Raw genomic sequence first — 14,852 nt, 5'->3', positions numbered from 1 at the left:
ATGAGAGCATCGTGATCACCAAAAGTGACATGAAGTAACCGCATAACGGTTCAAATTCTTACTTTACCCACTTTTTCTTTCCCACAATTAATACAAGTTTTCAGCCAGCGCTAAAGTTTGGGAAAGCGAGGATTTGTGATTAATTCTCCGATTAGGAATTTGCGCCACTTTGATACTTACCGTTAATAATATACTCCTGTAACTTGTACTTACATTTTAATGATTTATGAGTGTTGCGATTTTTAGGAATTTTAATTCCACACGCGATACTTTGACTTTCTTCTTCTTTAATTGACCGTCATTTCAGTATATTCTTCACAAATAGGAATAGCACAGCAAAGTTTTATATTTCGTTGCTATTTTAATTAATTTCGAAAATTTTTAATAAATAAAAACCCAAAATGAGTTTCTTTTTGCATCTTTCTTTGAACCACTCTATATATTAAGTTACTCAGATTCCACTCAAATGAAATAGTAAATAGTTTTCATTTTCGTTTATTTACTTAAAAATGTGTAGATATTTTTGTTTGAAATAAACCAGGAAAGCTTCAGAAAGCGCAAAATTATCAACATGCGATGGTGGTGTAATGGTCAGCATAGTTGCCTTCCAAGCAGTTGATCCGGGTTCGATTCCCGGCCATCGCATTGATTTTTTTCCTTTTTTTTATCACAGATGGTTGATTCCAATCTAATCTCCGAGAATGTGGCTAGGTATTTAAACATCCCATTAATCGCGAAATAGAAATTGTCATAAAGTTTTAAATTATTCTTTTTTATTATTCATTGTTGTACAAGAATGTCAATAAAATAGTCGTTTCGCAACACCTGAAATAAATTCCGGATTCCGGAGAAGATAAATCAATGCGGAAACTGCCTTAAAACCATCTGGCGCCATAAACCCGATTATAAAAAAATTATAAATGCTGAATTTTTCGTTTAAGTAAAATCTCATGAACAATATGTAAGCGTTCTTGTGTGTGCTGTTCTTTGTGTTGAAAAAAACACGGATTAAATAACAACAATATTTATTAACTATCTACAACAGTTTGTATTTTCATATTAAATTAAATAGGAGCATAATAATACAATCTTTTGCTGGGATCTTTTACAAAAAACGGCTTCTTCGTCGTCGTCGTCTTCTCCTCGGACCCTTCAAAGTCATAATCTCCGCCGTCTTCATTTCTATTTTCTTCCCCTTCTTCCGCAACCTCAGCGTCGTCAATCTTCACCTCCATCAACTGGTTGACTTTTTTCGGTAGCTTAGGGTCAGTGTAAAAGGCTGCAGGTTTTTGAACAATATCAGTCAGTCTTCTAACATTATGTGTTTTTTTCGTCTCGCTTCCGTCATTTTCGCGCCGGTAGTTGCCACCGTGTTTATGCGTTTTGTCGTATTCTTGGAACACTTCAACGTTGTCTATTTTTCTGGAAACTACTGTCTTGTTTGAAGTTTCGGGTGGGGATTGGTGTCTTCGACGGATGACTTTAACGGTGACGGTTTCCTGTGTTTCCGTTTCCGTTGTAGGTTTAGGGACTCGTATCCTCGTGCGCTGCCTTCTGGGGAAAGTCCTTCGTGGTTTATCGTGGTGTACTTGAGGTGGTTCCGTTATGGTAGTACTGACAGGAACTTGGGTGGTGGCCCTTTGAGCCGGCCTCCTGCTCCCTCGAGTCCGCGTTCGGACGACTTTTCTGGTGGTTGTAGTACTTAAAGAAACTTCAGTCGTGGTTTTAGGCTCCACATCTTCGTGTTTACTTTCACTCATCACAGGATTAATTTCAGCTTCTTCCTCCGACTTTCTATCTTCCATAATTGGTACTTGACTTGTCTGTTTTTCCGGGTCTTGGTCAGGATTATTCCGAGTTGGAGGATTAGCCCGTTCAATTGTCTTGTACTTCGAATAGTCAATCGAAGTTCGCGGACTGTACGTTTTCACTTTCGGCAAATACTCAGTTATGTCGAAAATCTGGTAGTTGGAACCACTGATTTGGCCCCCTGGTGAATTCTGGACGTTCTCTATTTGACTTTCCTGTTCCTCTTCTTCCGGTGCTTCAGTCGTGGTTGTCTTAGCTTTTGCTTTCTCATCTTCGATGGGTTTGTAACCGGAATCGCTTCTAACTTTGGCTAAAATGCTCAAAAATTCTGGCGGATCTGTCGAAACGGCTTTCGCCGTTGTGGTCGGTGTTGTTGCATCCTCTGCCCTTTTTTCAGTAGTCGGAGGATCGGTGATTTCCTGATACTTCGGGTCACTTTTCAACTTTTTCACAAAGTCGACAAACGAAGGACCTGTGTATTCCTCAAACTTTGGTGTCGTGACTGAATTACGTCTGGTAGGTTTGGGAAGAGGGGCTTCTGTAACCTCGATATATTCCTCCTCTGGTGCTTCTGTCGCAACTTTATCGTAAACAATGCGTCCGGTTTTTTCATCGTAGTGATAGTGCTTAGGACGATGGGGGACGTAATCATCGTCTTCCTCAACTTTGACTTCTGTATCGTCCTCAACATCAATCGGTTTGTTCCGATTTCTCACAACTTCCGAATACGCGGGTCTTTGCGCACTTCTCTTGCCCCTCCTCAAGTAACTGTGCTTCCTTTTCCCGTGAGGGCGTGCTTTAAAATCAGAATATACGTAAACTTTCTGTTTGGGTGACGGTGGTTTCATTCCCACGACAAGAAACGTGTTCATTTTCACCTCCTCAACCACCCTTGGGCTGAAAATCGTTTTGTAGCGACTGGGGTCTGGCGGCATCAAACCGACGACTTTATCAGTGCTGTCTTCCGACTCATCTTCCTCTTCAGTCGCAATCCTCGTGTTGCCAAAGAACGGCTCCGACGTGGTCGTGGTTGTCAATTTCCTGTTCACTTTCAAGAGTTCAAGATTTTCGTATTGGTCCGCTAGCTCGTCTTTGTGTCTGTACGACGAGTATTTGATGGTCCCTCTTGGTGCCACCGTGGTTGTGCTTGAATAAAAACCGTCACTGTCCTCATTTTCGTCGGTAATTTTTTGGTAATTTTCCACAACGTTCAGCTTGACTCCGATTCGACTTGACGACGACGCGGCGATTTGTTGCGGGTCTCGGCTCGAGTTTTTGATATTATTGATAACGTCGGCAAAAACATTCAGTTGCTCGTCTGGTTTGATCTCGTTTTTGTAATGCACTTCACTCTTGACGCTTCGCTTGGGTACCACAGTACTAGTCCGGATGATTCGGTTCAGATGATTGTACGTATGCGTCGGAATGAATCTATTGATGTCAAAAACGTGGTGATAGGGCCTTTTGCGCCTTTGGAGGCTTGGGCGAGGCTTCAACCGCCGCCGCCGCTTCCTCAAGGCTTGACTCTCCGGGGCCGTTTCCTCACTCGTGTTAACAGTACCGTCGCTAACCCCACTCACTTCCTCTATGCTTTTACTCTGACGGTGGTTCAAGGGAAATACGGTTGAAGTAACGCCAGTATCAATTTTTTCCTGGTACGGCAGATGGTCCAACAGTTCGATTTGGTGATAGATGTGTTTGGGTTTCAAGTCAATTGTGTATTTCGGAGTCGTGATGATGGAAATTGTCGCTGCTTCAGTCTGGTTTTCCATTTCGGGTTTCGGCGTCGTAACTTTTTCAAACTGTCCAATAACATCGCTCAAGATATTTACCCCTAAATGGTTGTCGTCTTGTGTCAGTTCTTTGCGCACCGAAATTTTCGACGAATAGCTACGTTTTTCTTCGACCGGAATTTCGTTAGGTTTCACGTCAATGCTCGTCACTTTGCTGAATATGTTGAAAAGTGGAACCACGGGTCCGATGTCCTTCTCCTTGAAAAAGGGGCTATCAAGGGGGTTTTCGCCGAAATATTTCACCTTGAAACAGTCGATTTTATCGCCGAGATTTCTTAATCTTGGGGTTTGTGGCAATTCTTGCACGCCTGATGTTTCGTCAGCATTGTCAGGATCATCGTTGGTGTTTTTGACCCTTGCAGGGATCGGGTCTACGTTACTTTGCACTTCCTCACATTGGATCTTATCAGCTTGGTTGTAGAACGCGAATTCGTCCTCAGTTTTCTTCGGAATGTTGTCAAGATCCTCCGCGTAACGAAGAGGGGAGTCGGGATTTATTGCCTTGTTGTTATAATAGGGGTATTTTGGTTTCACCCTAACTATCAATGGTTTGGGTATGTCGTGCTTGATCTTATCGATAAAGGCGGTATCGACCTCAATTTTGGGGTAGTCATTAGTGTAGCGTTTGAATCTCCGCCGGAAGTGTTCCCTCACTACACTCTCCATAGACACCATTTCAGGCCTTGTGTCGTTTATTCTATCATATTTGTACATTTTGGGCACAATTTTGACGTACTTGTGCGTCTTGGTGCCATTTTCGGGGCTTGCCAAGACCTTAATCTCGCTTAAAATCTCCAGTTCGGTGTTGCCTCCGGCTTGGTCTTTGAGCGACGCCGTTTGGATTTGTTCAGTCTTCATAAAGTTGTCTTTCTTCATTTTGACCGGTTTGTTGACGGTTTTGTGTTGCGAGCCGGCAGTTTCGCTATCTCCCGATTCCTCCTTATCCTTCCGACGTTGTTTTTCTTTTTCTATCTCTTTATCAAATTCGGCGAAACCTTCGTCTTGTTCGGCCGTTTTCTCATGACCGGCGTGGTCGTAGGCGATATCTTCGTACCCTTCTTCGGTGTAGACAGTTTGGATTTTTGAATCCTTGATCACTTCTCGCAATCGGGGGTCTTCGACGAGTCTCGGGAGGTGTTCCGCGGATTCGCTCCGTCGGACTTGTGTGTATAGTTTCATTGGAACAAATCCTCGGTCTTGTTCTTCTTCTTCTTCTTCATCGTAATCCTCCGTTTCTTCTTCCTCTTCATCCTCCGCTTCTTTATCTTCCTCTTCTGGTGGTTGCCTGTAGGCCCCTAGCTTGTGATTTCGTGGGAACTGGTCAATGGTGTCCCTAAACTGGGCTTTTTGCCTATCAAACAGTTTTTTATTTTGCTCGAAAACTTCATAACCCTCTGGTCTTTCGTCTTCGGAGTCATCTTCAAGTTTTGCAAATCGGTGTTTGCTGATAAAGGGCCGGTGTTTGATCCCTTTTTTGGCCCACTGTCCTTCTCCCGGATAAATCGGCCGTGTTGGGACGTCCGGAACCACGTCATACTCGTTTTTTGGTGTTTCCCTGTGTATGTGTCGTTCTTTTACACTTTGTGTGCCATAGCTCGGCTCGTGTGTTTTATCGTCTCGATAGTTCTTATAAAGTGGTGATTTTTTCCCATGTTCTGTTTCCCGGATGAAGGGTTCTTTGAAGTTCTTCAGTTCCTGTTGGAACAAATGCGCTGGGAAAATCGGTTTCCAGTCGTTGGTCGAGGCGCTGGCCTTGAATTCGGTCTTCGGAGCGCTTCTTTCCAGGTTAGGATGTCGCTGCATCCTCGGCTGGTATTTCTTCCGACTGTTGGTTTTATGGTGTTGTGTTTGAGTAACATGTGGCCGCGTCCGGTAACCAATTTCACTGCCAACACTCGGTCGAACTGTCCTGAATTTTTGCACGTGTTGTAGGTTTTGCTTCTTCGGCCATGATGGCGGAACGCGGATGGCCGAAGTTACAGTAAACACACCGATTATTACCACGGTAATTAACTTCATTTTAGAAAGCGTCACGATAATTTCAAGTTCATTATTAACCGGGACACAAGTTGGCGTGTTCGCACCCTAGGAGTCCAGCATGGCGGCGGGCACCCTAATGGCGGATCTGGAACGATTCGGTTGTAGCTTTTGGCGAAAGTTTTCCAAGGAAATTATTCGGATGGTGATTTGTGAAAATTTTACGCTCAATTTGGCTGATTTATTATTCATGCGAGAAGCTTGTATAATATGCTTTTTAGTTTCGTAATTGATTCGATTCAGAATGCAAAGTGCTTTTTAAATGATTTAATTAGTCACAGGAATGGATTCGACCGGTCAGTATATCACTTTAATTAAGTTGCGGTAAAACAATTTTACGCATTACGCGCGCTTGTGCAACAGCGCGGTGCTAAAAATGACCCAATTAATCGGAAAAAATCACAACCACTGCAACATTTTCAAAAACAATTAAGAACAACCACGATTTGTTCCGAATTTTGTAATAATTTTCGTAAATTGCTTTGGAGCGAAATTAAATTGCTGGGTTCACCGGAAGTCAATTTGCGCATTTTTGTCCGAATAATTTCCTGGAGTCTTCGACCACCCACCTCACTCCCGATTGCATCAATCTCTTGAGCACTTCCAAAACGCTGCAAACTATCACTTTCACGTCGTGTCACATAATAAACCGGCCGCTGCGACTAGCTATGGCGAGAATGAGAAGTTTATTCTAAAGTAGTGGTTTATGTAGGTTCACGGTCTACTTGGAGGAAATGTAAAGTCGACAAAAAGCCTTTAAGCGAGTTTAGTTTATGTGGAACGGTAGCTCAGTGAGGTGAAAGTGACTCTGTAATAATCATTTATCACTAATGATTCGTCCCGATCAGGAGATGGACCTAATGAACACAATCTCCCCAATTTTTTTCACCCAAAAGTAGCATTGTTGTCCAATTAGAAATGCATTTTGTTGGGGCCGTTGACAACGTAGTTGGGTGCTACTTTTGCTTTCTATTCGGTCACGCTACATTAGATTATGGACTGTTTCCTGTAAAATAAAAACAAGAGTTTGGGTGCTCTCCAGCAAGCAATAAAGTCGAAAGAGGACACCTGAGCAACGTGATTTCGATCGGGATATATTTTATTGTGGTCCTTTGACATTTAAATTGTTTGGATGTGACAAACGCAACGTTTTTCTGGCTTAGTGAGCGATTATCCGGGAGGTTGGCTTGCAAATAAGTCGTTCGGTCGTTAAATGCGAATTTGTGGACCGATCTTCCAACAAAAGTCAAACCAAATTTTTGAGCCTGTTTTTTTTGCACGATCATTTATTATTTTAAATTAAAAGCAAGTTTAGAATTTTATTACGATCAAAACTTTTTATGATCTTTTGGGTTTGCAGTCATCAGCTTATTAAGGTTATAATATCTACTTATTCTACAATGAAGTTCCTCTGAGATTAAAAAATTCTAAAATCACCAATTTTAAACACGAATACAAAATGTTTCTTACAAAATGATTTTTCTATTTTTCTTATGTGTTTTTTTTTCCTTTCTATAATTTTGTTAAATAGAATTAGATATTTTTTTTATTATTATATTCATTATTTTTCTTCAATCACACTGTTAATTTTTATTTTTTGTTATTTCTCATTTATTGTCTGGGCCAAAACCTTGATCAGCTTTGCTGCCTTTTGGTCCAATTTGTGGTAGGAACAACTTGTAGAAAATTTTAATTTTGTTATCGTATTTTTTTTCTTGTTGTAACTAATTATATTCTAACTGTTTTACTGCCACAAATAAAATATTATTATTATTATTATTATTATTTATTATTATTATTATTATTTATTATTATTATTATTATTTATTATTATTATTATTAAATGTTTAAATGTTTAAATGTTGCACATTTTAAACTGAATGAATGTTAATGATACGAATTTTAAAAAAAACGAATAATTTAATACCTATTTTTTTTTAATTTTAAAATTGGGAACAGATTACAGATTAGTAGTTATTTAAATTTATTATTTTAATAATAATAATTAATTTTATTTTTATAATTTTTTTATTTTTTACGTTAGCCATTTTATAAAATTCCGCCATTACAACACTTTCTTTGGCAACCCCATCGGTTGGGAAACACTGACTTAGATAAACTGTGCTTGATGATTTCATCAATAGTCATCAATAGCATTTGAATTTTCTCTAGAAACCCGCTTTACTGTTTAAAAAACCAGAGTTTGCTTCAAATATAAATTTCCCGGAGCAGGTGTATGAACAAATACTTGCGGTTGCGGTGTCCCACAAGCTTTTACATCCGGTATGTGATTTTGCAAAACTTTTTAGCAATAAATGTCGATCCCAGCCGATCAGATCCCGTATTTATGCCTCTCGTAGTTAAATCTTGGCATGGAAGTGCCTCGTTATTTTCTAGTCTAGTCGATAAAACTCGCAATTCTCATAACAGAATTGGATATCTTTGTATGTCACCAGTGAAGGACGTTACGTTTCTTTACTGCACTTCGTAAATGCTTGAGTAATTAGTACAAAACTGACTTTCAATGCCAATAAGACTCAAACTTCTCATTATCAAAGCAGCGTAGAAACGCGGACTCAAGACCAGCAATCTCATTTTCCTTGGACATTTAGGCCATAATTGCGTGCATTGAATTGCAGGCCATACTTTGCGCCATATGTTAATGTTTATTGACAAACGCCGAAAGATAACGGAAGTCCGGCGAGATGCAATTTCGTCTAGGATTAGTTTGCATTTGGCTACCGTTACATGGACGAGATACGTACTGACACATTTAACATCACGAAAAAAGCAGATGTGCTACGTATACTTGGATAATTGCCATTATGCGGACGACTGCTTAACACACATTAATTTAAAGCCAGGTGCACGTGATAAGATCAGCTTTGTTTGTTTATGTTTTTTACACGAGGCGTGAATTTTGGCACTGACTGTTAAGAAAGTTCTAATAAACTTTTAGTCTTCAATATGAGCCCAAACTGCTTATAGTGCATCGTTTTACGATCAAAAAACTTTCATTTCTCTCGCTAATGGGATGAGCGATTATATGGCCTATGGCCTCCACGCTGTGTGACCTCTGACATATATCGAAGTATCGAAGACCACTAAAACTTAATTACGTGTCACATTTTATCATAATTAAATAGAACTTGCAATGTGCGCTGGGCCATAGTTTAAAATTACGGAAATAATGACATTATTTTTAGAACGGGAAAATCGAAGACTAACTTGAGTTAACACATTTTTCTATCTTATTTCATTACAAGGGGCAGAAAGACGTCACAGACGCTTTCCAACTTTCTGTGACACGGCCAAATTAATTTTTAAGAGTTCTAAAAGGAGCGGAATTGTAGAAATAACAGAAGGGTGCTGAGAGTGTTTTTACGGCCGATTCAGACGCAAATACCACGACTTTTGCAAAGCTACCCTACTTCATTGATCAACACAAATGGAATTCATACTCAAATCATACAATTATGACCAATTTCGCTTAAAATAGGCACAACAAAATCAATATTTTTTCATTTTCAAAAAAACTTTTTTTTATTCTTTCACCCTAAAATCACAGTCGGAAGCCTTTTCCCTTAGATTTTTCGTCAACAAATGACTAAATTATTGAAGTAAAAAGAGTTTTTTTTCAGTTTTACAAAAATAAGGTTGAATCGGCATTAAGAGTTAGACTTTCTGAATGTGTTTTCTATTTTTTATTGTCAATATGGTCCATATGAGGAGTCGCTTCTGTTAAAGAATGTCTCAAACAGGGTTTTTAATTACGATTTTAATAGTTCCGGAAAATCGAAAATTTTCATGACAAAAATTAAGCGGTTCCATGGTGTAATGGTTAGCACTCTGGACTTTGAATCCAGCGATCCGAGTTCAAATCTCGGTGGAACCTCATTTTTTTTCCACATATGCACACAAAACCCAGTAAAAAATTGTAAATAATGTGTGTCCCACTTGTATTGATTGCCACCAAAAATAAATTTTATTCATTAATTTAATTGTAGCAAATTACAAACACATATTTGGGCTCTATTAAAAATAGCTAGACCTTTTAAGTAGGCCACATCTGCCGTTTTCCCTGTAATTATATTGTAATGATAATAATTACAGTGGCGACTTTGTCATTAAAAAGTTCACATTTTGTTTCATTATTTTAAAATCAGCTTAAATTAATGATCTTATGATCTTTTGGGTTTGCTATTTTTATGTTTAGACGATTGGGGACATTTAAATTGCTGTAAACATTGCTAACATTTTAATCTCCTTGTGATTGGTCTATCTTGTTGTGGGGAGTGCAGTAGTCCGTCAATATCCAATCACAAACACTGCAGTTTTTTATGCGGTAGATAAACACAAGGAGGAGGTGGCTTTTATATTTTTATCTCTCGAGCAAATGAGACGGTAAATCGGGACTGACCCTTTCCACAAAACTAGAATTTCGTCTGCGAAATGGTTGACATTAATTCAGTTTTATCCAATTTGCCGAAAGTCAGTGAGAAAAATTTGCAAAATAAAAAATATAAAAAATGACTACACATATTTCGAGATTTTTCAAAAACAAATAATAATGTTCTAACTTTGGCGAGATTTTTCTTCTAATTCATTATTAACTCACTAACAATTCTTTTTGATTTTTCAGCAATTTACTTTCAAAACACAATAGCGGTAATCAGCTTAACGTTATAATATCTACTTATTCTACAATGAAGTTCCTTTGAGATTAAAAATTTCTAAAATCAGCAATTTTAAACACAAATACAAAATGTTTCTTACAAAATGATTTTCCTATTTTTCTTATGTATTTTTTCCTCTCTATAATTTTGTTAAATAGAATTAGATATTTTTTTATTATTATATTTTTTATCTTTCTTCAATCGCATTATTTATTTTTATTTTTTGTTATTTTTCATTTATTGTCTGGGCCAAAACCTTGATCAGCTTTGCTGCCTTTTGGTCCAATTTGTCGTAGGAACAACTTGTAGAAAATTTTAATTTTGTTATCGTATTTTTTTATTGTTGTAACTAATTATATTGTAAGTGTTTCACTGCCACAAATAAATTATTATTATTATTATTATTATTATTATTATTATTATTATTATTATTATTATTATTATTATTATTATTATTATTATTATGGCGATATTTCGATGGTTTAGATCAGTGGTTCCCAACCTTTTTCACCTTTCGAACCCCTTCTAACATCCGATAGAAATTGGCGAAACCCTTGTACAGCTTTAAAAAGACAATAAAATTTGATAATTTGATAGAACATTAATTTTTTTGTTGCACATTTTAAACTGAATGAATGTTAATGAACATGAATTAAAAAAACGAATAATTTAATACCTATTTTTTATATTTTTTGAGTTAAAATTAGGAACAGATTACAGTAAATACTTTTGCAAAGGATTCTTTAAACAGACATGTAACTTTGGCTTCAGAGCCAGTTAATTTGGAGAATTTTTAGTAAAAAAAATTGGATCCAGTGTTTTGTTCCCACATATGCACACAAACATCAGTAAAAAATATCAATAATGAGCTTTCTAAAAAACACCCCACTTGTATTGCTACCAAAAATAAATTTTATTCGTTAATTAAATTGTAGCAAATTACAAACACATATTTGGGCTCTATTAAAAATAGCTAAACCTTTTAAGTAGGCCACATCTGCCGTTTTCCCTGTAATTATATTGTAATGATAATAATCACAGTGGCGACTCTGTCATTAAAAAGTTCACATTTTGTTTCATTATTTTATAATCAGCGATTTCCACTTGACGTTTAATTTCCTCGCTGGAAAATGATTGTTTGAAAAATCTCAATTCAGTAAAATTTTTGCCCTAGATGATGAATTACATCTCGAAACGTCAGTAAATTAAAACAAATATTAGAGAAACGAACCTAATCAATCTTTATCAAAATCTGAACACCACCTACGAATTCGTTCAATATTTCAGAGACGTATCGTGGTTTATTTTTGTTTACTTCTTGTTTCCATAGAACAAACACAGCGGAATTTTGTTATTGCATTAGGAAATTTATTGTTTTATATGCAAAAATCAAATATTGGGCTTTAGCAGTCCTAAGCTACTTATCCTAATTCGGAATTCCATTAAGCAGCTAACCGCCGTTTATCCACGATCACATTAAAGCGTCACTAATTATAATAGTTTATGTAGTTACGACCAAACTAAATTAAATTCTGGGATTGATACGAAGCAGCGATGGATTAACGATAGTTTGATACTCCCAACTTGCTAGAAACTTTAATTTCCAATTTTGTCACCGTAATCTGATTCAGTGAAAAGTGAAATCTGCTTTTATCGCGAAAGGTTTATGGACAATCTGCTGACGAACTACTTTTCATAGACTGACTTAATTAAGCGGATCCTAATTCAAGTGGTAAATCCGTAGAAAGAGGGTTTTATGCACGATTTAAGGCGTGTGCGAGGCGAAATTGTCTCGAATTAAGGTAAATGGGTTATTTCGAGCAAATTGTAGAATTGTGACAACGACAATTAACTAAAGAGATAAAGCAAAGAAAACGCGAAACGGAACTGAACGATAAAGCTTAAGTATAATTGAATGCCATGAAAATAAAATAAAAATTATACCCGGAATTGCATTCCACAAAAAAGCGACATCAAAGGAAAAAATAACACGCAAACATTTCCGCCACAAAATTGGAAAAAATAACACAAGCAATTTTTGTCTGTCCCAAAACACTTGTTGAATAGTTTTTTTGCTAATCGCGACTGTTCTCAAGATTTTAAAACTTGGAAGCGCGAACTTTACACGGAGTTACGTAACCACTTGACTTACGAAGTCTTCGAAAGTTAAAATTAAAATTGGGTTTGGGAGAATTAAAGTCGAGCTTTTCGTGAAAAATTAAATTCAAACAAAACTCAAGAACAAGAATCACATTAACTGACTTAACTAACACATCGATGAATTTTATTTCAAAAAAATAAAAATTATTTAAACCGCTCTCAAAATTACTTCGCTAAAACCATTCAGGCCTGCACTAAAAATTGTGTTATAGCGTACAAGCTCACGCTTATTAATTGTTAAAAATTTTATTTGCATTGAATTGGCCCCCAGAAATTGTGAGCCGTCACATGCAGGTCCTAACGCAATTATTATGCAGCTGCATTTGCATTCAATCTTGCACGAAATTGGCTGTTATTGTTGCAAACAACTTCGAATTAAATTGTTGGAATAACTCGATTAAAATTGAAAAAAAACGGTGTCTCACCTGACAAATTGTTTATTTTGTCGTTGATGAGGCGTGAGTTTGATCCACCGGAATTAAAGTTGTCGCGCCGGAAAATAGGGTACGACTCAACGAATACCGGAGTCGACTGAGATTTCGCCACCCACGCATTTACCGGAGTCGGCCGGAGTCGAGCGTCTCCGACTGGGAACGACCCTTTGCAGGGACACTCAACAAACGTTTATTTAAGGTAATTTTGTGTCAATATAATCCCAGGGACTTAAAGTAAACTTGACATCAATGAATTGGCGGCGGACTGGATCATAGCACAATAAATTTTTAATGAGTTTTCTTGAGGCGGTGACGTGCTAAGGTCCGGAATGAATGGACGAGAGAGAAAAGGACGTTCGGGAGTTTCATTCAATGTTTCAAAAGTCAACACAAGTTTTGCATCAATATTTATGGAAGATTTTTCACAAACGGCACTCGTTTTGAATTAATTAATGGTGCAAAACTATCTTGAAATGAGCTTTGAATTTTAATGAGCAAAGTGCGAAAAGAAGCTTTTTCCACTGTAGCGAGCTTTTCATAACCGGCGACGGTTTCAAAGCTTACGACTTGTTTCAGGCTCGGGATTTTTTAGATCGTTGGCAAAGTTAATCCTGATCTAATTAACCTTTAACTCTCTTCTGTGTTTAAGTTTTCTCCTCCAGACAAATCCCCTTATTTGCGTCGTGTTTTGATTTAGCAGAAAACAAAATCGAGGCCTAATATTTAATATGATAATGTCCTGTCGTAGATTTTGTTTGTGGGCAATTTTTCCGCCCTGATGGACATTGACTGCGACGTTTTCTACGTCAGAAAATCTAATAATGGACCCATAAATAATTAATTCACTAATGCATATTGTAATTATCGGGTAAAAAACACAATGGATATTATGTTTTGACTAAATGAAGTAAATAAAGTCGGTTACAGGAGTAATATAACTGTAGCGGCAGCGATAAAATTGTAATTGATTTAGAAAAACTAATCAAAAGTGAAAGGATCGTTAAATTTTTGTCACAACTCTAGATTGAAATCTAGACATTTCAGGCGAAATGAATTGCCTCAAATGTCAAATTAGACGATAAAATGGAAATTTGGCGTAATTTATTATCTCGGCAGGAATATAATTTATTCGCAGGAATCAAACTTAGGTCTCAAACTAAATCTAATTCGATTTTTTTTGTCTCACCTTTCTAAGTTGTGTGATTTTGTTAAATGAGAACCAGAATCTCAAATAAGAATTTAAGTCCGTTATTTAGACCGAAAATAAATTATTTTGATTTTTTTTAGTTTCATCTTCTAAAGGAAAAATTCTTCTAATGCTGATGTTGCAGTTTGTTAAATTTTATTGTTTTACGAGTTTCTTTTGCTTAATTCATGTCTTTTTTATTAAGCCTTATTATTTGCTCTGGTCGGTAATAATTACGTAATAAATTTATTGATAAAATAAATGTTTTAATAAATATTCGAAAAAAAATTTTTTTTGATCAAATCTTTACTGTGGGTTTATTTGAGTCTAAATTTTGGTGACGGTCATTTCAGTATGACCTCTTCGACGATCAAAATTGCTTTGATTAAGACATATCCTCGTAATATGAACTTTTTTTGAAAAAATAATGTAAATTCCTAATTATAAAACTTTACTTCGTTTTTTAAATAAAAATGAACTATAGTTCTTTATAGGGGAATATTATTGACTGGGGTACACTGATACCTCCGTGTTATTCCATTTAAAGGATAAAAGGTCCTTCCTTCCTCCATACGTACCTTATGAGTTATTTAGAGGAAAGTGAGATTAAGTCCTCGGTAGTATAGTGGTCAGTATCCCCGCCTGTCACGCGGGAGACCGGGGTTCGATTCCCCGCCGGGGAGATTTTTTTTCTCATTGATTTATTGTAAAACTTCTCAACGCCTCATTAGCAAAGTGTCAAGTGGATTCTAGGTCG

General features: G+C 37.0%; 2 protein-coding genes and 3 non-coding genes across 8 annotated transcripts in view; 3 read left to right on the top strand and 2 right to left on the bottom strand.

Moving 5' to 3' along the window:
- The window catches only part of LOC661389 (synaptotagmin 15), a 53,170-nt gene extending 40,131 nt beyond the window's left edge, over nt 1-13,039 (bottom strand). For 2 of the 4 annotated variants that reach the window (XM_015982593.2, XM_064357683.1), the window contains exon 1: nt 12,901-13,026. The gene's annotated coding sequence lies outside the window, so the exon portion shown is untranslated. Of the gene's footprint in view, nt 1-12,900 lie in introns of all 4 variants that reach the window. The other 2 variants (XM_015982592.2, XM_967549.4) reach the window with 2 other exon arrangements.
- TRNAG-UCC (transfer RNA glycine (anticodon UCC)) lies at nt 574-645 on the top strand. Its single transcript has one exon. It is a non-coding gene; the product is annotated as a tRNA-Gly (tRNA).
- Nucleotides 1,009-7,090, bottom strand: LOC103314057 (hypothetical protein). The gene is made up of 2 exons (XM_008198883.3): nt 6,209-7,090; nt 1,009-5,727 (listed from the first exon to the last, which is right to left on the bottom strand). Exon 2 carries the CDS (start codon nt 5,619-5,621, stop codon nt 1,065-1,067), a length of 4,557 nt encoding a protein of 1,518 aa, XP_008197105.1. The 5' UTR covers nt 5,622-5,727; nt 6,209-7,090; the 3' UTR covers nt 1,009-1,064.
- Nucleotides 9,463-9,534, top strand: TRNAQ-UUG (transfer RNA glutamine (anticodon UUG)). Its single transcript has one exon. It is a non-coding gene; the product is annotated as a tRNA-Gln (tRNA).
- A 1,667-nt stretch (nt 13,040-14,706) lies between the features above and the next one.
- On the top strand, nt 14,707-14,778 carry TRNAD-GUC (transfer RNA aspartic acid (anticodon GUC)). The gene has a single exon. It is a non-coding gene; the product is annotated as a tRNA-Asp (tRNA).
- Nucleotides 14,779-14,852: the final 74 nt, after the last annotated feature.

Source organism: Tribolium castaneum, chromosome 6 (assembly GCF_031307605.1).
Source record: "Tribolium castaneum strain GA2 chromosome 6, icTriCast1.1, whole genome shotgun sequence".
NCBI lineage: Eukaryota > Metazoa > Arthropoda > Insecta > Coleoptera > Tenebrionidae > Tribolium > Tribolium castaneum.
Note: the sequence above shows the minus strand (reverse complement) of the source record. Positions and strands in the feature narration are given on the sequence as shown.